Source organism: Anomaloglossus baeobatrachus, chromosome 7, assembly GCF_048569485.1.
Source record: "Anomaloglossus baeobatrachus isolate aAnoBae1 chromosome 7, aAnoBae1.hap1, whole genome shotgun sequence".
NCBI lineage: Eukaryota > Metazoa > Chordata > Amphibia > Anura > Aromobatidae > Anomaloglossus > Anomaloglossus baeobatrachus.
The window spans coordinates 206,189,289-206,212,870 of NC_134359.1; the positions used below are offsets into that span (position 1 = coordinate 206,189,289).

Genomic DNA, 23,582 nt, shown 5'->3' on the forward strand with positions numbered 1-23,582 from the left:
GTATTGGGGACTACCGCGCTGACCGCCGCTGCCATTGTTATACATGCGGCGCGGCTGGGACTGTTAGTGCGCCGGGGACATCCGCGCCGACCGCGCTTATACGGCGGCCACGCTTATAACTATAGTCCCCGGCTTCTGCGGCCTAGTCTCATTCTCTTCCCGCCCCCAGGCCTGTCAGTCAGGGGAAGGGCGGGACGCTGTACAGAATGTCAGCACTGAGGGCTGGAGCATGCTTTGCATACTCCTCCCCCCTCACTGTGCACAGTGGGGCACCAGTTTCCCGCACTTTCTAGGGCACGCCCACGGCCCCCTCCTCTCCTCAGGACGCCGGCAGCCATTCCTGTCAGCTCCTCTGACGCTGGAGAGGGGGGACAAGCTCTGGGAGACCCAGGCAGGGATTCTGGTGGCCACACAACCGCTTTGAGCGGCCGGTAAGCAGCACCTCAGGTGCTGGCCCCACTTGTGCAGAAGTGTGCTTATAGATTATATGATTATAGGCTATACTTTACACTGTATAGTGCACGGTTGATTTTTGGCTATATACCCTCCTGGGTTGCTCAGGGGAGACAACAGCATGGCGCCCACAAGAAGCAGGGGTGCCAAAACACAGGCTTACTATGCTGCCTGCGCCGCATGTACGGCTTCACTACCGGCAGGTTCCACTGACCCTCATTGTGTGCACTGCTCGGCCCCTGTGGCACTTACTCAGCCGGAGCCTCTGCTAAGGGTGGCCCAGGGGGAACCACCGGCTAACACTGTCCAGGTGACAGGGACGGAGTTTACAGTTTTTACTGAAAGGCTTTCTGAGACTATGGCTAAGATACTAGAAGCTTTGCAGTCCAGACCGGTATCTCAGACCATGGGCACTGTGGAATCATTGCCCCCTGGTTCCCCTCAGTTGGAACAACCATGTCCTCCCGGGGTGTCTCATAGATCCCAGGGTGAGGTCTCTGACGGACCGCAGTCCCAGATCGCCTAAGCGAGCTCGCTGGGAAATTTCCCTCGACATCATCGCATTGTTCAGGGTCTCAGCAGGAGGACTCTCTGTATAGTGAAGCAGAGGTAGCTGATCAGGATTCTGATCCTGAGGCTGCTCTCAACCTTGATACTCCTGATGGGGACGCCATAGTGAATGATCTTATCGCGTCCATACATCAAATGTTGGATATTTCTCCATCAGCTCCTCCAGTAGAGGAGTCAGCTTCTCAGCAGGAGAAATTCCGTTTCAGGTTCCCCAAGCGTACAACGAGTATGTTTCTGGACCACTCTGACTTCAGAGAGGCAGTCCAGAAACACCGGGCTTGTCCAGATAAGCGTTTTTCTTCGGCGCTCCATTGGGAGACCCAGCCGATTGGGTGTATAGCACTGCCTCCGGAGGCCACACAAAGCAATTACACTAAAAAGTGTAAGGCCCCTCCCCTTCTGGCTATACACCCCCAGTGGGATCACTGGCTCACCAGTTTTCAAGCTTTGTGCGAAGGAGGCACACATCCATGCATAAGCTCCACTGTTTAGTCAGCAGTAGCTGCTGACTATATCGGATGGAAGAAAAGAGGGCCCATACTAGGGCCCCCAGCATGCTCCCTTCTCACCCCACTTGCGGTTTGTAAGGTTGAGGTACCTATTGCTGGTACGGAGGCTGGAGCCCACATGCTGTTTTCCTTCCCCATCCCCCTGAGGGGCTCTGAGGAAGTGGGATCTTTCCGGCCACCAAGCCCTGAGGCCGGGCTCCATCCACAGACCCATAGAACCTGCTGGATGTGGAGCGGGAGTGCCGTTCAGGGACAAGGCCCTGCAACTTTCAGGTACTCTGTGTCCCCGTATGGCAGGCCACGCACACTCCAGGCTTGCTGGGTGTGCTAGTGCGCCGGGGACTGTAGCGCTGTGCGCTGGGCTCATAGTCCCTGCAGATTACTGGGGGACTTTACGTGTGGGGACCGCCGCGCCGACCGCCCCTGGAGCGGCGGCGCAGCTGCGACTTGTAGTGCGCCGGGGACGCGCCGACCGCGCTTTTACGGCGGCGGCGCTTCTAACTTTAGTCCCCGGCTTTTGCGGCCTAGCGCCGCTTCGTTCCCGCCCCCTCCCTGTCACTCAGGGAAAGGGAGAGACGCTGTTCTATAGCAGCGCCGAGGGCTGGAGCCTTATTTGCATTCTCCAGCCCCCTTTACTAGACACAGTGGGCGCCGGGTTCCCGCTCTTGTCTCGGGCACGCCCTCGGCCCGCCCCTCTCCTCTGGACGCCGGCAGCCATTCCGGCACGCAGAGCGGGAAAACGGAGACACTGAGCTACCAGCACAGGATTCCGGCGCCACACACCCGCTTTTGTGCGGGCGGTAAGCGGCAACTAAAGTGCTGACCCACTAATGCCGAAGTGTCCTGTTGTACTTTTGTACGGTCGCTATTCAGGATGCAGACCTAGAAACAGCAGCAAAAGATCAGGGGTGCTAAAGCACAGACTCTATATGCTGCTTGTCTTGCATGTGCTGCAGTGTCATGTGTCCTTTATGCTTGTATGCTTTACATTGCACTGTAAGGGCTATTCTTGGCTGTCTACCCGCCTAAATGGCTAGACAGCGGCAGCAAACAGCAATGGTGCTAAGGCACAAGCTTTCAATGCTGCTTGGATTGCATGTACTGCAGAGTTTATTTTCATGCTTGTACATTCACTGCATGTCGCTATTCTTGGCTAATGCTCCTTGATGACTAGACAACAGCAGCAGAAAAGCAAGGGTGCTAAGGCACAAGCTTTCAATGCTGCTTGGATTGCATGTGCTGCAGTGGTTATTTCTTCAGCGCTCTATTGGGAGACCCAGACGATTGGGGTATAGCTACTGCCCTCCGGAGGCCACACAAAGCACTACACTAAAAAGTGCAAGGCCCCTCCCCTTCTGGCTATACCCCCCCGTGGTATCACGGGTTCTCCAGTTTTCAAGCTTTGTGCGAAGGAGGTCAGACATCCACGCATAGCTCCACAGATTTTAGTCAGCAGTAGCTGCTGACTATTTCGGATGGAAGAAAAGAGGGCCCATATAGGGCCCCCAGCATGCTCCCTTCTCACCCGTGGATGGTGTTGTAAGGTTGAGGTACCTATTGCTGGTACAGGGGCTGGAGCCCCACATGCTGTTTTCCTTCCACATCCCCTTGTAGGGCTCTGTGGAAGTGGGATCCTGCCGGCCTCTAAGCTCTGACGCCGGGCTCCATCCACAGACCCATAGCACCTGATGGATACGGAGCAGGAGTACAATCAGGGACATGGCCCTGCATCATACAGGTACTCTGTGTCCCCGGCAGGCACAGACACACTCCGGGCTGGCTGGGTGTTGTAGTGCGCCGGGGACCGTAACGTTGGAGTTAGTGTTCCTACAGTTTACTGGGGGACTTTGTGTTGTGGGAACGCAGCGCCGACCCCCACTGGACCGGGCGGCGCTGCTGTGACTTGTGGTGCGCCGGGGACACGCCGACCGCGCTTTTACGGCGGCGGCGTTTATAAATCCAGTCCCCGGCTTTTGCGGCCTAGCTCCGCTTCGTTCCCGCCCCCACCCTGTCAATCAGGGTAGGGGAGAGACGCTGTTTCGCAGCAGCGACGAGGGCTGGAGCCTGATTTACATGCTCCAGCCCTCTCACTAGGCACAGAGGGAAGCAGGCTTCCCGCTCTTAGTCAGGAACGCCCAGGGCCCGCCCCCCCTCCTCTCCCAGGACGCCGGCAGCCATTACATGCAGTCTGGCTAGAGGAAGGACGCAAGGCTCTGGGAGACCTGGACTAGGGGGCTTTTGGCGACCACACACCCGCTCTTAAGCGGGCGGTAAGCGGCATTTCAGCTGGCCCCTCTAGTGCCTCAGTGTGTATTGGTGTACTGTGTCACCAGATATATATATTTAGTTATTTCTTGCACTGTAAGGTCGCTTCCTGGCTGGATACCCCAGATCGCTCTGAGGAGGCAGCAACATGTCATCCACAAAACGCAAGGCTGCCAAGGCTAGGGCTGTGTACACTGCGTGTGCTGCATGTGGGGCTGCTCTACCAGCAGGTTCCAAAGACCCCCATTGTGTGCAATGCTCAGATCCGGTGCTGCTTCGCCAGCCGGAGTCCGGAGGGGTAGTGACCCAGGCTGAGACGCTTGTAAGTCCTGCCCCGGTGTCAGGGACAGACTTTGCAGTTTTTGCTGATGGAATGTCTGTGACTATGGCAAAGATCCTTGAAACTTTGCAATCCATGGCTGGGGCTCAGTCTATGGACACGGCGAGGTCTCTGTCCTCTAATCCCCCTCAGTTGGAATTAGCCCAGACTGCAAGGGGGTCCCCGGCTTCCCAGGCTGAGTATTATGACTCAGATGATAGCCCCAGCCACCCTAAGCGAGCTCGCTGGGAAAGACCCTCAACGTCATCACACTGCTCAGGGTCTCAGCGCAATCAGTCGCCCTGTGATGCGTCTGAAGAGAGTGATCAGGAGTCTTATCCTGGAACCCCTCTCAATCTGGATACCCCGGATGGGGACGCCATGGTAAACGATCTTATCTCAGCCATTAATAGACTGTTGGATATTTCTCCCCCAGCTCCTTCTGCAGAGGAGGCAGCTGCAGAGCAGGAGAAGTTTCGTTTCCTCTATCCCAAGCGTAAATTGAGTGCTTTCTTGGATCACTCTGACTTCAGAGAATCAATCCAGAAACACGACGCTCATCCAGAAAGGCGTTTCTCTAAACGTTCTAAGGATACACGTTTTCCTTTCCCCCCTGATGTGGTCAAGCGCTGGACCCAGTGTCCAAAGGTAGACCCCCCGATTTCCAAACTTGCAGCTAGATCCATAGTTGCAGTGGAGGATGGCGCTTCACTTAAGGATGCCAATGACAGACAGATGGACCTTTGGTTAAAATCTGTCTATGAAGCTATCGGCGCGTCGTTTGCTCCAGCATTCGCAGCCGTATGGGCACTCCAAGCTATTTGAGCTGGTTTAGCAAAAGTGGATGCTATCATACATCCAGCGGCGCCGCAAGTGGCGTCCCTTACCTCGCAGATGTCTGCGTTTGCGTCTTACGCTATCAATGCGGTCCTAGAATCTACCAGCCGCACCTCAATGGCGTCCGCCAATTCGGTAGTTTTGCGCAGAGCCTTGTGGTTAAAGGACTGGAAAGCAGATGCTGGTTCCAAAAAATGTTTAACCAGCTTGCCTTTATCTAGAGATAGACTGTTTGGCGAGCCATTGGCTGACATCATTAAACAGTCCAAGGGTAAAGACTCTTCCTTACCCCAGCCCAGATCAAGCAAACCTCAGCAGAAAAAATGGCAGCAGAGGTTTCAGTCCTTTCGAGGTTCGGGCAAGACACAATTCTCCTCGTCCAAAGGGACTCGGAGGACGCAAAGAGTCTCAGATTCCTGGCGGGCTCACGCACGCCCCAAGAAAGCAAATGGAGGAACCGCTTCCAAAGCGGCTACCTCATGACTTCCAGCCCCCCCCCTCCGCATCTCTGGTTGGGGGCAGGCTCTCCCGCTTTTCCGACATTTGGACGTCACAGGTCAAAGACCGGTGGGTGACAGACATTTTGTCTCGCGGGTACAGAATCGAGTTCAGTTCTCGTCCTCCAGCTTGGTTCTTCAGAACCTCCCCACATCCAGACCGAGCAGATGCCCTGCTGCAGGCGGTGGACTCCCTAAGAGCGGAAGGAGTAGTGGTTCCTGTACCGCCTCAGGAACAAGGGCGAGGGTTTTACTCCAATCTCTTTGTGGTTCCAAAAAAGGACGGCTCGTTCCGTCCTGTTCTGGATCTAAAGCTGCTCAACAAACATGTGCACGCCAGACGGTTCCGGATGGAAACCCTCCGCTCTGTCGTTGCCTCAATGTCTCAAGGAGACTTCCTTGCCTCAATAGACATCAAAGATGCTTATCTCCACGTGCCAATTGCTACAGAACATCAACGTTTTCTACGTTTTGTGATAGGAAACGACCATCTTCAGTTCGTAGCTCTGCCATTCGGTCTGGCGACAGCCCCCCAGGTCTTCACCAAGGTCATGGCGGCGGTGGTAGCAGTCTTGCACTCTCAGGGACACTCGGTGATCCCTTACCTAGACGATCTACTTGTCAAGGCACCCTCTCAAGAGGCATGCCAACTCAGTCTACATGCTACGCTGGAGACTCTACAGACGTTCGGATGGATCATCAACTTTCCAAAGTCGAATCTGTCACCGTCACAGTCGCTAACGTATCTTGGCATGGAGTTTCATACTCGAGCAGCGAGAGTGAAGCTTCCGCTGAACAAGCAGCGGTCCCTACAGACAGGGGTGCAATCCCTCCTTCAAGGCCAGTCGCACCCCTTACGGCGCCTCATGCACTTCCTCGGGAAGATGGTGGCAGCCATGGAAGCAGTTCCCTTTGCGCAGTTTCATCTGCGCCCACTTCAATGGGACATTCTCCGCCAATGGGACGGGAAGTCAACGTCCCTGGACAGGAAAGTCTCTCTTTCCCAGACGGCCAAGGACTCTCTACAATGGTGGCTCCTTCCCACCTCATTGTCTCAGGGAAGATCCTTCCTGCCTCCATCCTGGGCAGTGGTCACGACAGATGCGAGTCTGTCAGGGTGGGGAGCAGTGTTTCTCCACCACAGGGCCCAGGGGACGTGGACTCCGCAGGAGTCCACCCTTCAGATCAATGTTCTGGAAATCAGGGCAGTGTATCTTGCCCTACTGGCCTTCCAACAGTGGCTGGAAGGAAAGCAGATCCGAATACAGTCGGACAACTCCACAGCGGTGGCATACATCAACCACCAAGGAGGGACGCGCAGTCGGCAAGCATTCCAAGAAGTCCGGCGCATTCTATTGTGGGTGGAGGACACAGCCTCCACCATATCCGCGGTTCACATCCCAGGCGTAGAAAATTGGGAAGCAGACTTCCTCAGTCGCCAGGGCATGGACGCAGGGGAGTGGTCCCTTCACCCGGACGTGTTTCAGGAAATCTGTCGCCGATGGGGAGTGCCGGACGTCGACCTAATGGCGTCCCGGCACAACAACAAGGTCCCGGCATTCATGGCGAGGTCGCGCGATCAAAGAGCTCTGGCGGCAGACGCATTAGTTCAAGATTGGTCGCAGTTCCGGCTCCCATACGTCTTCCCACCTCTGGCACTCTTGCCCAGAGTGTTACGCAAGATCAGATCCGATTGCAGCCGCGTCATACTCGTCGCCCCAGACTGGCCGAGGAGATCGTGGTATCCGGATCTGTGGCATCTCACGGTCGGTCGACCGTGGTCACTGCCAGACCGACCAGACTTACTGTCCCAAGGGCCGTTTTTCCATCAGAATTCTGCGGCCCTGAACCTGACTGTGTGGCCATTGAGTCCTGGATCCTAGCGTCCGCAGGATTATCTCAAGGAGTCGTAGCCACAATGAGACAAGCTAGGAAGTCGACGTCTGCTAAGATCTACCACAGAACGTGGAAGATTTTCTTATCCTGGTGCTCTGCACAGAGAGTATCCCCTTGGCCATTTGCATTGCCCACTTTTCTTTCCTTCCTGCAATCGGGGTTGGAAAAGGGCTTGTCGCTCAGCTCCCTTAAAGGGCAAGTCTCGGCACTATCCGTGTTTTTTCAGAAGCGTCTAGCACGTCTTCCTAAGGTGCGCACGTTTCTGCAGGGGGTCTGTCATATTGTGCCCCCGTACAGGCGGCCGTTAGATCCGTGGGATCTGAACAGGGTACTAGTTGCTCTCCAGAAGCCGCCTTTCGAGCCTTTGAAGGAAGTTTCCTTTTCTCGCCTGTCACAGAAAGTGGCGTTTCTTGTTGCGATCACATCGCTTCGGCGAGTGTCGGAGCTGGCAGCTCTGTCATCCAAGGCTCCCTTCCTGGTGTTCCACCAGGACAAGGTAGTGCTGCGCCCCATTCCGGAGTTTCTCCCTAAGGTCGTATCCTCGTTTCATCTTAATCAGGATATATCCTTGCCTTCCTTTTGTCCTCATCCGGTTCACCGGTATGAAAAGGACTTACGTTTGCTAGATCTGGTGAGAGCACTCAGAATCTACATTTCCCGCACGGCGCCCATGCGCCGTTCCGATGCACTTTTTGTCCTTGTCGCTGGTACGCGCAAGGGGTTGCAGGCTTCTAAAGCCACCCTGGCTCGATGGATCAAAGAACCAATTCTAGAGGCCTACCGTTCTGCGGGGCTTCCGGTTCCTTCAGGGCTAAAAGCCCACTCAACCAGAGCCGTGGGTGCGTCCTGGGCATTACGACACCAGGCTTCGGCTCAACAAGTGTGCCAGGCAGCTACCTGGTCGAGTCTGCACACTTTCACCAAGCATTATCAGGTGCATACCTATGCTTCGGCAGATGCCAGCTTAGGTAGAAGAGTCCTGCAGGCGGCAGTGACACCCCCGTAGGGGAGGGCTGTTTTGCAGCTCTAACATGAGGTATCTCTTTACCCACCCAGGGACAGCTTTTGGACGTCCCAATCGTCTGGGTCTCCCAATAGAGCGCTGAAGAAGAAGGGAATTTTGTTACTTACCGTAAATTCCTTTTCTTCTAGCTCTTATTGGGAGACCCAGCACCCGCCCTGTTGTCCTTCGGGATTTTTTTGTTGTTTGCGGGTACACATGTTGTTCATGTTGAACGGTTTTTCAGTTCTCCGACGTTATTCGGAGTTAATTTGTTTAAACCAGTTATTGGCTTCCTCCTTCTTGCTTTGGCACTAAAACTGGAGAACCCGTGATACCACGGGGGGGTATAGCCAGAAGGGGAGGGGCCTTGCACTTTTTAGTGTAGTGCTTTGTGTGGCCTCCGGAGGGCAGTAGCTATACCCCAATCGTCTGGGTCTCCCAATAAGAGCTAGAAGAAAAGGAATTTACGGTAAGTAACAAAATTCCCTTCTTTCATGCTTGTATGCTATACATTCACTGTATGTCGCTTTTCCTGGCTAATGCTCCTGAATAACTAGACAACGGCAGCAGAAAAGCAAAGGTGCCAAGGCACAGGCTTTCTATGCTCCTTGTACTGCATGTGCTGAAGTGTTTATTGTACTTCATGCTTGTATGCTATACATTGCACTGTACGGTCGCTATTCTTGGCTAATGCTCCTAGATGGCTAGACAGCAACAGCAAAAAAAAAAAAAAAAAAAAAAAAAAAAGCGTGGGTGCCAAGGCACAGGCTTTCTATGCTGCTTGTACTGCATGCGACTGTTCCAGGACCCCCAGTGTGTGCAATTACTCAACGGGGTCTCTGCTACAGGTGGCCAAAAGAACCACCTGTGATCCCTGTCCAGGGACAGGGACGGAGTTGCAGTTTCCGCTGATATATTGTCTGTGGCTATGACTAACATCTTACAGACTTTGCAGTCCAGACAGACCTTGGGCAATGTTGATTCAATGCCCCTGGCCACCCTGATTTCGAAACAAATCATGGCTCCAGGAGGGTCCCATGCATCCCAGGGTGCAGGCTCTGACACGGACGACAGTCCCAGACGGCCTAAGCGAGCTCCCTAAGAACGGCCCTCGACTTCATCACAGTACTCTCTGTATGATGAGGCAGACGTAGCTGTTCAGGACTCTGATCCTGAGACCGCTCTCAATCCGGATACACCGGATGGTGACGCTATAGTGAATAATCTTATAGCGTCCATCAGTGGAAGGTTGGGTATTTCTCCCTCAACTCCTCCAGTGGAGGGGTCAGCTTCACAGCAGAAGAAATCCCTATTTCGGTATCTCAAGCGTATATTGAGTACTTTTCTGGTCACTCTGACTCCAGAGAAGCAGTCCAGGAACACCACGCTTATCCCGATAAGCGTTTCTCCAACCGTATTGAAGATACGCGTTGTCTCTTCCCCCCTGACGTGCTCAAGCGCTCCAAGGGTGGATCCCCCAATCTCCAGGCTTGCGGCTAGATCTATAGTTGCAGTGGAAGATGGGACTTCACTTAAAGATGCCATTGACAGACAGCCCTATCGGCGGGTCGGTTGCCCCGGCATTCGCAGCCATAGAGGCACTCCAAGCTATTTCACCTAGTATTGCGCAGAGGGACGCGGTCACATGTACATCTTGGCCGCAGTAGCGTCCTTCACCTCGCAATGTCGGCATTGCGACTCAAGCTGTTTATGCTGTCCTGGACTCTACGAGCCGTACGTCAGTGGCGTCCGCCAACTCCGTGTTGTTACGCTCCTAGTGTTAAGGGATTGGCGCAGATGCTGCTTCCACAAAAGTGCTTAACCAGATTGCCTTTATCTGGTGACAGACTGTTTCGGGAGCGGTTGGATTAAATCATTCAACTGTCCAAGGGTACGGATTCTTCCTTACCCCAGCTATCAAACAAGACCCATCAGGAGAAGGGACAGTCGAGGTTTCGGTCCTTCCCAGGCTCGGGCACGTCCCAATTGCCCTCGTCCAACAGGACTCAAAAGGCTCAGAGGGGCGCAGGTTCCTGGCGGGCTCAATCACGCCCGGAGAAGGCAGCCGGAGGAACCGCTACCAAGGCGGTTTCCTCATGACTTTCAGCCCTCTCTCTCCGCGTCCGCGGTCGGTGGCAGACTCCCCCGCTTTAGCGACATTTAACTGCCACAGGTCAATGGCCGGTGGGTGAGAGACAGTTTGTCGCAAAAACTTCCTCACCGGCCGAGCCGAGGCTCTTCTGCAGGCAGTAGGAGTCGTAATCCCGGTTCCTCCTCAGGAACAAGAGACACTTTTTACTCCGATCTGGTCGGGGTGACAAAATAGGACGACTCCTTCCGTTCCGTTCTGGACCTTAAACTGCTCAACAAGCACGTGAAAACCAGGCGGTTCCGGATGGAATCCCTCCGCTCCGTCATTGCCTCAATGTCTTAAGGAGATTTCCTAGCATCAATAGACATCAGGATGCTTATCTCCACGTGCCGATTGCTCCAGAGCACCGGCGTTTGCTACGATTCGTTATTGAAGACGAGCATCTTCGGTTCGTAGCCCTACCCTTCGGTCTGGCGACAGCCCCACGGGTTTTCACCAACTTCATGGCAACAGTGGGACCACTCCCGCACTCTCAGGGTCACCCTGTGATCCCTTACTTAGACCATCTACTTGTCAAGGCACTCTTTTAAGAGGCATGCCAACACAGCCTGAACATGGCGCTGGAGACTTCCCAGAGTTTCGGGTGGGTCTTCAACTTTTCAAAGTTAAACCCAATCGCTGGCATATCTTAGCTTGGGGTTTCACACTCTCTCAGCGATGGTGAAGCTTCCACTGGACAAACAGCGGTCACTACAGACGGGGGTGCAGTCTCTCCTTCAAGGAGACACCTCATCCAGAGGCAGTCCCTTTCACGCAGTTTCATCTGCGTCCACTTCAATAGAACATTCTTCGCTAATGGGAGGGGAAGTCGATGTCCCTACACAGGAACGTCCCCCTTTCTCAGACGATCAAGGACTCTCTTCAGAGGAGTCCACTCTTCAGATCAATTGTCTGATGCTCTGGGCAGTGCATATGGCCCTGCAAGACTTCCTGCAGTGGCTGGAAGGCAAACAGATCCGAATTCAGTCGGACAATCCACAGCGGTGGCATACATCAACCACCAAGGCGGACTACGCAGTCGGCGAGCCTCCCAGGAAGTCCGCCGGATTCTGCTAGGGGTGGAAGACAGAGCATACACCATATCCGCAGTTCACATCCCGGGCGTAGAAAACTGGGAAGCAGACTTCCTCAGTCACCAGGGCGTGGACGCAGGAGAATGGTCTCTGCACCCGGACGGGTTTCACGAATCGGCACAACAGCAAGGTCCCGGTTTTCATGACGATCAAAGAGCTCTGGCGACAGGCATCTCACGGTCGGTCAACCGTGGGCACTACCAGACCGGCCAGACTTACTGTCCCAAGGGCCGTTTTTCCATCTGAATTCTACGGCCCTGAACCTACTGTGTGGCCATTGCGTCCTAGATCCTAGTGTCCTCAGGATTATCCCACGGGGTCGTTGCCACCATGAGACAGGCTATGAAGCCCACGTCTGCTAAGATCTACCACGGAAGTGGAAGATTTTCTTTTACTGGTGCTCTGTACAAGGAGTGTCCCCCTGGCCATTGGCATTGCCTACTTTTCTTTCCTTCCTGCAATCTGGGTTGGAAAAGGGCTTGTCGCTCGGCTCCCTTAAAGGGCAAGTCTCGGCGCTATTGGTGTTTTTTCAGAAGCGTCTAGCACGACGTCCGCAGGTACGCACGTTCCTGCAGGGGGTTTGGTCATATCGTCCCCCCGTACGAGCGGCCGTTAGATCCATGGGATCTGAACAGGGTACTAGTTGCTCTCCAGAAGCCGCCTTTCGAGTCTCTGACGGATGTTTCACTCTCTCGACTATCACGGAAAGTGGCCTTTCTGGTAGCGATCACGTCTCTTCGGAGAGTGTCTGAGCTAGCAGCGCTGTCATCCAAGGCTCCCTTCCTGGTGGTCCACCAGGACAAGGTAGTGCTGCGCCCCATTCAGGAGTTTCTCCCTAAGGTAGTATCCTCGTTTCATATTAATCAGGATATCTCCTTACCTTCTTTTTGTCCTCATCCGGTTCACCGGTATGAAAAGGATTTACATTTGTAAGATCTGGTGAGAGCACTCAGAATCTACATTTCCCGCACGGCGCCCCTGCGCCGCTCTGATGCACTCTTGTCCTTGTCGCTGGCCAGCGCAAGGGGTCGCAGGCTTCCAAAGCCACCCTGGCTCGATGGATCAAAGAACCAATTCTTGAAGCCTACCGTTGTGCTGGGCTTCCGGTTCCATCAGGGCTGAAGGCCCATTCTACCAGAGCCGTGGGTGCGTCCTGGGCATTACGACACCAGGCTACGGCTCAACAGGTGTGCCAGGCAGCTACCTGGTCGAGTCTGCACACTTTCACCAAACATTATCAGGTGCATACCTATGCTTCGGCGGACGCCAGCCTAGGTAGAAGAGTCCTGCAGGCGGCAGTTGCCTCCCCGTAGGGGAGGGCTGTCTTTGCAGCTCTAACATGAGGTATTTCTTTACCCACCCAGGGACAGCTTTTGGACGTCCCAATCGTCTGGGTCTCCCAATGGAGCGCCGAAGAAGAAGGGAATTTTGTTACTTACCGTAAATTCCTTTTCTTCTAGCTCCTATTGGGAGACCCAGCACCCGCCCTGTTGTCCTTCGGGATTTTTGGTGGTTTTTCGGGTACACATGTTGTTCATGTTGAATGGTTTTTCAGTTCTCCGACGTTACTTCGGAGTGAATTTGTTTAAACCAGTTATTGGCTTTCCTCCTTCTTGCTTTTGCACTAAAACTGGTGAGCCAGTGATCCCACTGGGGGTGTATAGCCAGAAGGGGAGGGGCCTTACACTTTTTAGTGTAATTGCTTTGTGTGGCCTCCGGAGGCAGTGCTATACACCCAATCGGCTGGGTCTCCCAATAGGAGCTAGAAGAAAAGGAATTTACGGTAAGTAACAAAATTCCCTTCTTCTAAGCGCCTTAAGGATACACGTTATCCCTTCCCCCCTGACGTGGTCAAGGGCTGGACTCAGTGTCCCAAGGTGGATCCTCCAATCTCCAGACTGGCGGCTAGATCCATAGTTGCAGTTGAAGATGGGGCTTCACTCAAGGATGCCACTGACAGACAGATGGAGCTCTGGTTGAAATCCATCTATGAAGCTATCGGCGCGTCTTTTGCTCCAGCATTCGCAGCCGTATGGGCACTCCAAGCTATCTCAGCGGGTCAAGCGCAAATTGACGCACTCACACGTACGTCTGCGCCGCAAGTGGCTTCCATAACATCTCAAACGTCGGCATTTGCGTCCTACGCTATTAATGCTGTCCTGGACTCTGCGAGCCGTACGGCGGTTGCAGCCGACAATTCGGTGGCAATACGCAGGGCCTTGTGGCTACGGGAATGGAAGGCAGATTCGGCTTCCAAAAAGTGCTTAACCGGTTTGCCATTTTCTGGCGACCGTTTGTTTGGTGAGAGATTGGATGAAATCATCAAGCAATCCAAGGGAAAGGAAACATCCTTACCCCAGGCCAAACCAAACTTACCCCAACAGAGGAGGGGACAGTCGAGGTTTCGGTCCTTTCGGGGTGCGGGCAGGTCCCAATTCTCCTCGTCCAAAAGGCCTCAGAAGGATCAGAGGAACTCCGATTCATGGCGGTCTAAGTCACGCCCTAAAAAGACCGCCGGAGGTGCCGCTACCAAGGCGGCTTCCTCATGACTTACGGCCACTTCACACCGCATCCTCGGTCGGTGGCAGGCTCTCCCGCTTTTGCGACACCTGGCTGCCACAGGTAAAAGACCGTTGGGTGAGAGACATTCTGTCTCACGGTTACAGGATAGAGTTCAGCTCTCATCCTCCGACTCGATTCTTCAGGACATCTCCGCCTCCCGAGCGAGCCGATGCTCTTCTGCAGGCGCTGGGCACTCTGAAGGCAGAAGGAGTGGTGGTCCCTGTTCCTCTTCAGCAACAGGGTCACGGTTTTTACTCCAACCTGTTTGTGGTTCCAAAGAAGGACGGGTCTTTCCGTCCTGTCCTGGACCTAAAACTGCTCAACAAACACGTAAAGACCAGGCGGTTCCGGATGGAATCCCTCCGCTCCGTCATCGCCTCAATGTCCCAAGGAGATTTCCTTGCATCGATCGATATCAAAGATGCTTATCTCCACGTACCGATTGCTCCAGAGCATCAGCGCTTCCTGCGCTTCGCCAAGGAGACGAACACCTTCAGTTCGTGGCACTGCCTTTCGGCCTGGCGACAGCCCCACGGGTTTTCACCAAGGTCATGGCTACAGTAGTCGCGGTCCTCCACTCTCATGGTCACTCGGTGATCCCTTACTTAGACGATCTGCTGGTCAAGGCTCCCTCTCAAGAGGCATGCCGGCACAGCCTCACCGCTACTCTGGAGACTCTCCAGAGTTTCGGGTGGATCATCAATTTTCCAAAGTCAAATCTGACACCGGCCCAATCGCTGACGTATCTTGGCATGGAGTTTCATACCCTCTCAGCGATAGTGAAGCTTCCGCTGAACAAGCAGCGTTCACTACAGACGGGGGTGCAATCTCTCCTTCAAGGTCAGTCACACCCCTTGAGGCGCCTCATGCACTTCCTGGGGAAGATGGTGGCAGCAATGGAGGCAGTTCCTTTCGCGCAGTTTCACCTGCGTCCTCTTCAATGGGACATCCTACGCAAATGGGACAGGAAGCCGACGTCCCTCGACAGGAACGTCTCCCTCTCTCAGGCAACCAAAGCTTCCCTTCGGTGGTGGCTTCTTCCCACTTCATTATCGAAGGGGAAATCCTTCCTACCCCCATCCTGGGCGGTGGTCACGACGGACGCGAGTCTGTCAGGGTGGGGAGCTGTCTTTCTCCACCACAGGGCTCAGGGTACGTGGACCCAGCAAGAGTCCTCACTTCAGATCAATGTTCTGGAGATCAGGGCAGTGTATCTTGCCCTGAAAGCGTTCCAGCAGTGGCTGGAAGGCAAGCAGATCCGAATTCAGTCGGACAACTCCACAGCGGTGGCTTACATCAACCACCAAGGAGGAACACGCAGTCGGCAAGCCTTCCAGGAAGTCCGGCGGATTTTGATGTGGGTGGAAGCCACGGCCTCCACCATCTCCGCAGTTCACATCCCAGGCGTGGAAAACTGGGAAGCAGATTTTCTCAGTCGCCAGGGCATGGACGCAGGGTAATGGTCCCTTCACCCGGACGTGTTTCAGGAGATCTGTTGCCGCTGGGGGATGCCGGACGTCGACCTAATGGCGTCCCGGCACAACAACAAGGTCAATTCATGGCACGTTCTCACGATCACAGAGCTCTGGCGGCAGACGCCTTAGGTCAGGATTGGTCGCAGTTTCAACTCCCTTATGTGTTTCCTCCGCTGGCACTGTTGCCCAGAGTGTTACGCAAGATCAGGGCCGACTGCCGCCGCGCCATCCTCGTCGCTCCAGACTGGCCGAGGAGGTCGTGGTACCCGGATCTGTGGCATCTCACGGTCGGCCAACCGTGGGCACTACCAGACCGACCAGACTTGCTGTCTCAAGGGCCGTTTTTCCATCTGAATTCTGCGGCCCTCAACCTGACTGTGTGGCCATTGAGTCCTGGATCTTAGCGTCTTCAGGATTATCCCAGGAGGTCATTGCCACTATGAGACAGGCTAGGAAACCAACGTCCGCCAGGATCTACCACAGGACGTGGAAAATATTCCTGTCATGGTGCTCTGCTCGAGGTTTTTCTCCCTGGCCATTTGCCTTGCCCACTTTCCTGTCCTTTCTTCAGTCCGGATTGGAAAAGGGTTTGTCACTCGGTTCCCTTAAGGGACAAGTCTCTGCGCTCTCTGTGTTTTTTCAGAAGCGCCTGGCCAGACTTCCACAGGTACGCACGTTCCTGCAGGGGGTTTGTCACATCGTTCCTCCTTACAAACGTCCGTTGGAACCCTGGGATCTGAACAGGGTGCTGATGGTTCTTCAGAAACCACCGTTCGAGCCAATGAGAGATATTTCTCTCGCACGCCTTTCGCAGAAGGTGGTTTTCCTAGTAGCAGTCACTTCACTTCGGAGAGTGTCTGAGCTGGCAGCTCTGTCATGCAAAGCCCCCTTCCTGGTGTTTCACCAGGACAAGGTGGTTCTGCGTCCGGTTCCGGAATTTCTCCCAAAGGTGGTATCCCCCTTTCATCTCAATCAGGATATCTCCTTACCCTCTTTTTGTCCTCATCCAGTTCACCAATGTGAAAAGGATTTGCACTTGTTAGATCTGGTGAGAGCACTCAGGCTCTACATTTCTCGTACGGCGCCCCTGCGCCGCTCGGATGCACTCTTTGTCCTTGTCGCTGGCCAGCGTAAAGGGTCACAGGCTTCCAAATCAACCCTGGCTCGGTGGATCAAGGAACCAATTCTCGAAGCTTACCGTTCTGCTGGGCTTCCGGTTCCCTCAGGGCTGAAGGCCCATTCTACCAGAGCCGTGGGTGCGTCCTGGGCTTTGAGGCACCAGGCTACGGCTCAGCAGGTGTGTCAGGCGGCTACCTGGTCGAGCCTGCACACTTTCACGAAACACTATCAGGTGCATACCTATGCTTCGGCAGATGCCAGCCTAGGTAGGCGAGTCCTTCAGGCGGCGGTTGCCCACCTGTAGGACGGAGCCGTTACGGCTCTATTATGAGGTATTATTTACCCACCCAGGGACTGCTTTTGGACGTCCCAATGGTCTGGGTCTCCCAATGGAGCGACAAAGAAGAAGGGAATTTTGTTTACTTACCGTAAATTCCTTTTCTTCTAGCTCCAATTGGGAGACCCAGCACCCGCCCCTGTTTTTTTGTGTACACATGTTGTTCATGTTGAATGGTTTCAGTTCTCCGATATTCCTTCGGATTGAATTTACTTTAAACCAGTTTATAATTTTTTTCCTCCTTCTTGCTTTTGCACCAAAACTGAGGAGCCCGTGGGAGCACGGGGGGTGTATAGGCAGAAGGGGAGGGGCTTTACACTTTTAGTGTAATACTTTGTGTGGCCTCCGGAGGCATAGCCTATACACCCAATTGTCTGGGTCTCCCAATTGGAGCTAGAAGAAAAGGAATTTACGGTAAGTAAACAAAATTCCCTTCTTTGTCTCCCATGGATGACACATAGTGGGCTTGCAGCAGTGTAATAATGGAAGCGTGATGACTGGTTCCCTCTAATTGTATCTTTAGAAAACATCCTTCAGAAAATGTCAACTTACATTCATTATACTTTAATGGGACTAATTAATAATAGAGAAAGATATAATCACTTTTTTTTTATTCCCATAGATTAGAAAGTAATGAAGTTCACATTCAAAGATCTGCTTTTACAGAGAAAAACCTTAAATCTGGTATTGTTACACTTCGTGAGGGACGACCCGCCTTATTGATCAGCAGTACAAGCTGGACAGGTATTCTACTCTAATAAGTCAACTTTTAATATTGACGTTACTAGTTTAACCCCTTCACGACCAATGACTTACATGTGCGTCATCAGCCATGTCCATGCCTTTGATGTGGGCTCAGCGTGTGAGCCTGAATCTTTCCTGGCACTTGACGGCTGATGTAATCAGCCTCTAACAGCCGCTGGTGGATCCACTCACAGCTGGTAACCAGTTAAATGCCACTGTCCATCTCTAACAGCGGCATTTAATAGCGCTGACAAGAAACTCCTCACTGATCCCTCCCATCGGCGACCCCAGTCATGTGATTGTGAGGTGTCGATGGGTTCTCTTGACAGCCAGGGGTCAGCTGATGACCCCCGTGCCATCTCACTATCCTCCTATGAACAGCAGCTGTGAGCGAGCATTCCTAGATTGAGATTTCACAACGCAGAACTTAAATCACTCCCTTTTTGTCCCATTTAAAAAAGAAACAAAAAATACAACTTAGTATCTCCATGCTCAGAAATATCCAATTTATCAAAATATAAAATAATCTGATTGGTAAACTGCGTAACAAGAAAAAAAATCAAGACGCCAGAATTACGTTTTTTTTTGGTCACTGCAACATTGCAATAAAGGATGATCACAACATTATATATACCTCAAAATATAAAAAAATGTACTCTCAGGGTGCAAAAAATAAGGCCTCGCACACCCTAGATCCTGAAAAAATGAGAACCGTACAGGTATCTGAAAATGGCGATAAAAGAAAAATCATTTTATGAAAAATTTCTGGGTATTTTCACCATTTAACCCCTTAACGACCACGGGCCATATTGGTACATCCTAAGTCATGTCCAGGTAATCACCACTAGCTGCTTGTCAACCAGCAACTGTTCAAATCAGCAGACATTCCAAACTCCAAAATTACGTTTTGGTCACCGCAAATTTTGCGCAAAATGCAATAACAGGCGATCAAAACTTAGCATCTGCGCAAAAATGGTCTAATTAAAAACATCAGCTTGAGATGCAAAAAATAAGCCGCCACTGAGCCCCTTATCCCAAAAAATGAGAACGCTACGAGTCGCGGAATATGGCGCAAGTTTTTTAACCCCCTAGATAAAAGTAAACCTATAGGGGTCTACAAACTCATACCGACCTGAGGCATTACACCGACGCATCCGTTTTACCATATAGTGAATACTGAATAAAATATCATAACTATCATGCATTTGCACTTTTTTTTGCAATGTTTCCGCCTTTGGAATTTTTTTTGCCGTTTTCCAGTACACTGTATGATAAAACTCATGGTTTCATTTAAACGGAAAACTTGGCCCGTGAAAAACAAGCCCTGATATGGCAAGATTGACAGAAAAATTAAAGTTGAGGGGTTAAAAAAAATAGAAAAACTAATACGTTTGGTACCTTCATACTCATACTGACCTGGAGAAGCCTATTTCTTTGTCGCTCCATTGGGAGACCCAGACAATTGGGTGTATAGTTTATGCCTCCGGAGGTCACACAAAGCATTACACTTAAAAGTGTAAACCCCTCCCCTCTGCCTATACACCCCCCCGTGCATCACGGGCTCCTCAGTTTTATTGCTTTGTGGAAGGAGGCACACATCCACGCAAGCTCTACATTTTAGTCAGCAGCAGCTGCTGACTATATCGGATGGAAGAAAAGTGGGCCCATACAAGGCCCCCAGCATGCTCCCTTCTCACCCCACTCGGGTCGGCGGTGCTGTTAAGGTTGAGGTACCCATTGTGGGTACATAGGCAGGAGCCACATGCTGTTTTCCTTCCCCATCCCTTAGGGGCTCTGGGTGAAGTGGGATCCTGACCGGTCACCAGGCACTGGGACCGCGCTCCCTCCGCAGCCCCTGGGGGAATCTGCTGGACAGGAGCTGGGTATCATCAGGGACAAGGCCCTGCGACTCTGAGGTACTCTGTGTTCCCTTGGGGACGCCGCATAGTGCGCCTGGGTAATAGACACTGCAGCAGCTGCTGGGTGTGTTAGTGCGCCGGGACTACCGCGCTGGCCGCGCTTGTTTGCCGGCCGCGCTTATAACTTTAGTCCCCGGCTTTTGCGGCCTAGTGCCGCATATTCCCGCCCCCGGGCCTGCCAGTCAGGGGTAAGGGCGGGACGCTGCACTGGACGTCAGCGCTGAGGGCAGGAGCATACTTTGTATCCTCCTCCCCCCTCACTGAGCACCGTGGGGCACCAGATTCCCGCACTTTTACAGGCACGCCCACGGCCCCCTCCTCCTCTCTGAACGCCGGCAGCCATTGCTACAAGACGCTGGAGAACTTCAGAGGGGAGACAACTGAGCTCCACAGCTCTGGGAGGCCCAGGCAGGGATCTGGTGGTCACACAACCGCTGGGAGCGGTCGGTAAGCCGCACCTGTTACTAGGTGCTGGTCCCCCTGGGTGCCGAATTGTATATTTATATGCTTATAGTGTATACATTTACTCTGTACGGCCACACTGTTAGCGTTTGGCTATATACCCTCACTGATTATTCTAAGAGGAGAAACAGCATGTCGTCTGCAAAAAGCAAGGGTACCAAAGCACAGGCTTACTTTGCAACCTGTACCTCATGTGCGGCAATGCTTCCTGCAGGTTCCACCTACCCTCATTGTGTGCAATGCTCGGCCCCTGTGACACTCACTCAGCCGGAGTCTCAGCCACTGGTGGGACCCCCGGCCCAGGTGGAACCTCCGGCCCCCACTGTCCAGGTGACAGGGACAGAGTTTGCAGTATTTGCTGACAAACTTTCTGAGTCTATGGATAGATGGTCTGCTAAGATACTGGAAGCTTTGCAGTCCAGACCTGTAACACAGGCCCCGGGCACTGTTGATTCATTGCCCCCATGCCCCCCTCGGTCGGAGCAGCAAAGTGCTCCTGGGTCAACTCATAGGTCCCACGGGGAGGACTCCGACACGGACCGCAGTCCCAGACCGACGAAGCGGGCTCGCTGGGAGATTCCCTCGACTTCATCTCACTGTTCAGGTTCTCAGCATGAGGACTCTCTGGAAGATGAAGCAGATGCGGCAGATCAGAACTCTGATCCTGACGCCGCGCTCAACCTTGATACGCCTGAAGGGGACGCCATAGTAAACGACCTTATAGCGTCAGTCAATCAGGTGTTAGATCTTTCTCCTCCACCCCTTCCGATTGAGGAGTCAGCTTCTCAGCAGGAGAAATTTCATTTTAGGTTTCCCAAACGTACACGGAGTGCGTTTCTTGATCACTCCGACTTCAAAGACGCAGTCCAGAAGCACCGAGCTTTTCCGGATAAGCGCTTTACTAAGCGACTTCATGACACACGTTATCCCTTCCCCCCCTGACGTAGTCAAGGGTTGGGCCCAGTGTCCCAAGGTGGATCCTCCAGTCTCTAGACTGGCGGCCAGATCCATAGTTGCAGTGTCAGATGGTGCATCACTCAAGGATGCCACTGACAGGCAGATAGAGCTCCTGATGAAATCCATCTATGAGGCTATCGGCGCGTCCTTTGCTCCGGCATTTGCTGCCGTATGGGCACTACAAGCTATCTCAGCTTGTCAGTCTGAGATTAATGCACTCACACGAGCCGCGACTCCGCAGGTTGTGTCATTAACCTCTCAGGCGTCGGCGTTTGCGTCCTACGCCATGAATGCGGTACTAGACTATGCGAGCCGTACAGCGGTAGCATCCGCCAATTCAGTGGCAGTCCGCAGGGCCATGTGGCTACGTGAATGGAAGGCAGACTCTGCTTCCAAGAAGTTTTTAACCGGTTTGCCGTTTTCTGGCGACCGCCTGTTTGGCGAGCAATTGGATGAAATCATTAAACAATCCAAGGGTAAGGACTCGTCCTTACCCCAGTCCAAACCTAACAGACCTCAACAACGGAAGGTACAATCGAGGTTTCGGTCCTTTCGGCCCTCAGGCAAGTCTCAATTCTTCTCGTCCAACAGGCCTCAAAAGGATCAGAGGAACTCTGATTCATGGCGGTCTAAGGCACGTCCTTAAAAGACCGCCGGAGGAACCGCTCCCAAAGCGGCCTCCTCATGACTTGCGGACTCCCCAAACCGCATCCTCGGTCGGTGGCAGGCTCTCCCGCTTTTGCGACGCCTGGTTCCCACATGTCCAAGACCGATGGGTGAGAGACATTCTGTCTCACGGTTACAGGATAGAGTTCAATTCTCGTCCTCCGATTCGTTTCTTCAGAACATCTCCGCCCCCCGAGCGAGCCGATGCTCTTCTTCAGGCGGTGAACTCTCTGAAGGCAGAAGGAGTAGTTATCCCCGTTCCCCTTCAGCAATGGGGTCACGGTTTTTACTCCAACTTGTTTGTCGTACCAAAAAAGGACGGATCTTTCCGTCCCGTCCTGGACCTCAAACTGCTCAACAAACACGTGAAAACCAGACGATTCCGGATGGAATCTCTCCGCTCCGTCATCGCCTCGATGTCCCAAGGAGACTTCCTAGCCTCAATCGACATCAAGGATGCTTATCTCCACGTGCCGATTGCACCAGAGCATCAGCGCTTCCTGCGTTTCGCCATCGGGGACGAACACCTTCAGTTCGTGGCACTGCCTTTCGGCCTGGCAACAGCCCCACGGGTCTTCACCAAGGTCATGGCAACAGTGGTTGCAGTCCTACACTCTCAGGGACACTCAGTGATCCCTTACTTGGACGATCTTCTTGTCAAGGCCCCCTCTCGGGTGGCATGCCAACACAGCCTGAACATTGCTCTGGAGACACTCCAGAGATTCGGGTGGATCATCAATTTCCCAAAGTCAAAACTGACACCGTCACAATCGCTGACATATCTCGGGATGGAGTTTCACACTCTCCCAGCGATAGTGAAACTTCCGCTGGACAAACAGCGATCACTACAGACAGGGGTGCAATCTCTCCTCCGAGCCCAGTCGCACTCCTTGAGACGCCTCATGCACTTCCTAGGGAAGATGGTGGCAGCAATGGAGGCAGTTCTATTTGCACAGTTTCATCTGCGTCCTCTTCAATGGGACATTCTCCGCAAATGGGACAGGGAATCGACGTCCCTCGACAGGAACGTCTCCCTTTCTCGGGCAGCCAAGGCATCCCTTCAGTGGTGGCTTCTTCCCACTTCTTTGTCGAAGGGGAAATCCTTCCTGCCCCCATCCTGGGCTGTGGTCACGACGGACGCGAGTCTGTCAGGGTGGGGAGCGGTCTTCCTCCACCACAGGGCTCAGGGTACCTGGACTCAGCCAGAGTCCTCCCTTCAGATCAATGTTCTGGAGATAAGGGCAGTGTATCTAGCCCTGAAGGCGTTCCAGCCGTGGCTGGAAGGCAGGCAGATCCGAATTCAGTCGGACAACGCCACGGCGGTGGCATACATCAACCACCAAGGCGGCACGCGCAGTCGGCAAGCCTTCCAGGAAGTTCGGCGGATTCTGCTGTGGGTGGAAGCCACAGCCTCCACCATCTCCGCAGTACACATCCCGGGCGTGGAAAACTGGGAAGCGGACTTTCTCAGTCGCCAGGGCATGGACGCAGGGGAATGGTCTCTTCACCCGGACGTGTTTCAAGAGATCTGTTGCCGCTGGGGGAAGCCGGACGTCGACCTAATGGCGTCCCGGCACAACAACAAGGTCCCGACATTCATGGCACGGTCTCAAGATCACAGAGCTCTGGCGGCAGACGCCTTAGTTCAGGATTGGTCACAGTTTCGACTGCCTTATGTCTTTCCTCCTCTGGCACTGCTGCCCAGAGTGTTACGCAAGATCAGGTCCGACTGCCGCCGCACCCTCCTCGTCGCCCCAGACTGGCCGA

At 53.4% G+C, this 23,582-nt stretch overlaps 1 protein-coding gene across 2 annotated transcripts in view; it reads left to right on the plus strand.

Moving 5' to 3' along the window:
- Positions 1 to 23,582, plus strand: part of ALG1 (ALG1 chitobiosyldiphosphodolichol beta-mannosyltransferase) — a 115,299-nt gene that overhangs the window by 60,373 nt on the left and 31,344 nt on the right. For both annotated transcript variants that reach the window (XM_075317878.1, XM_075317879.1), the window contains one exon: positions 17,690 to 17,811. In XM_075317878.1, coding sequence (XP_075173993.1) covers positions 17,690 to 17,811 — 122 coding nt within the window. The remainder of the gene's footprint in view (positions 1 to 17,689; positions 17,812 to 23,582) is intronic.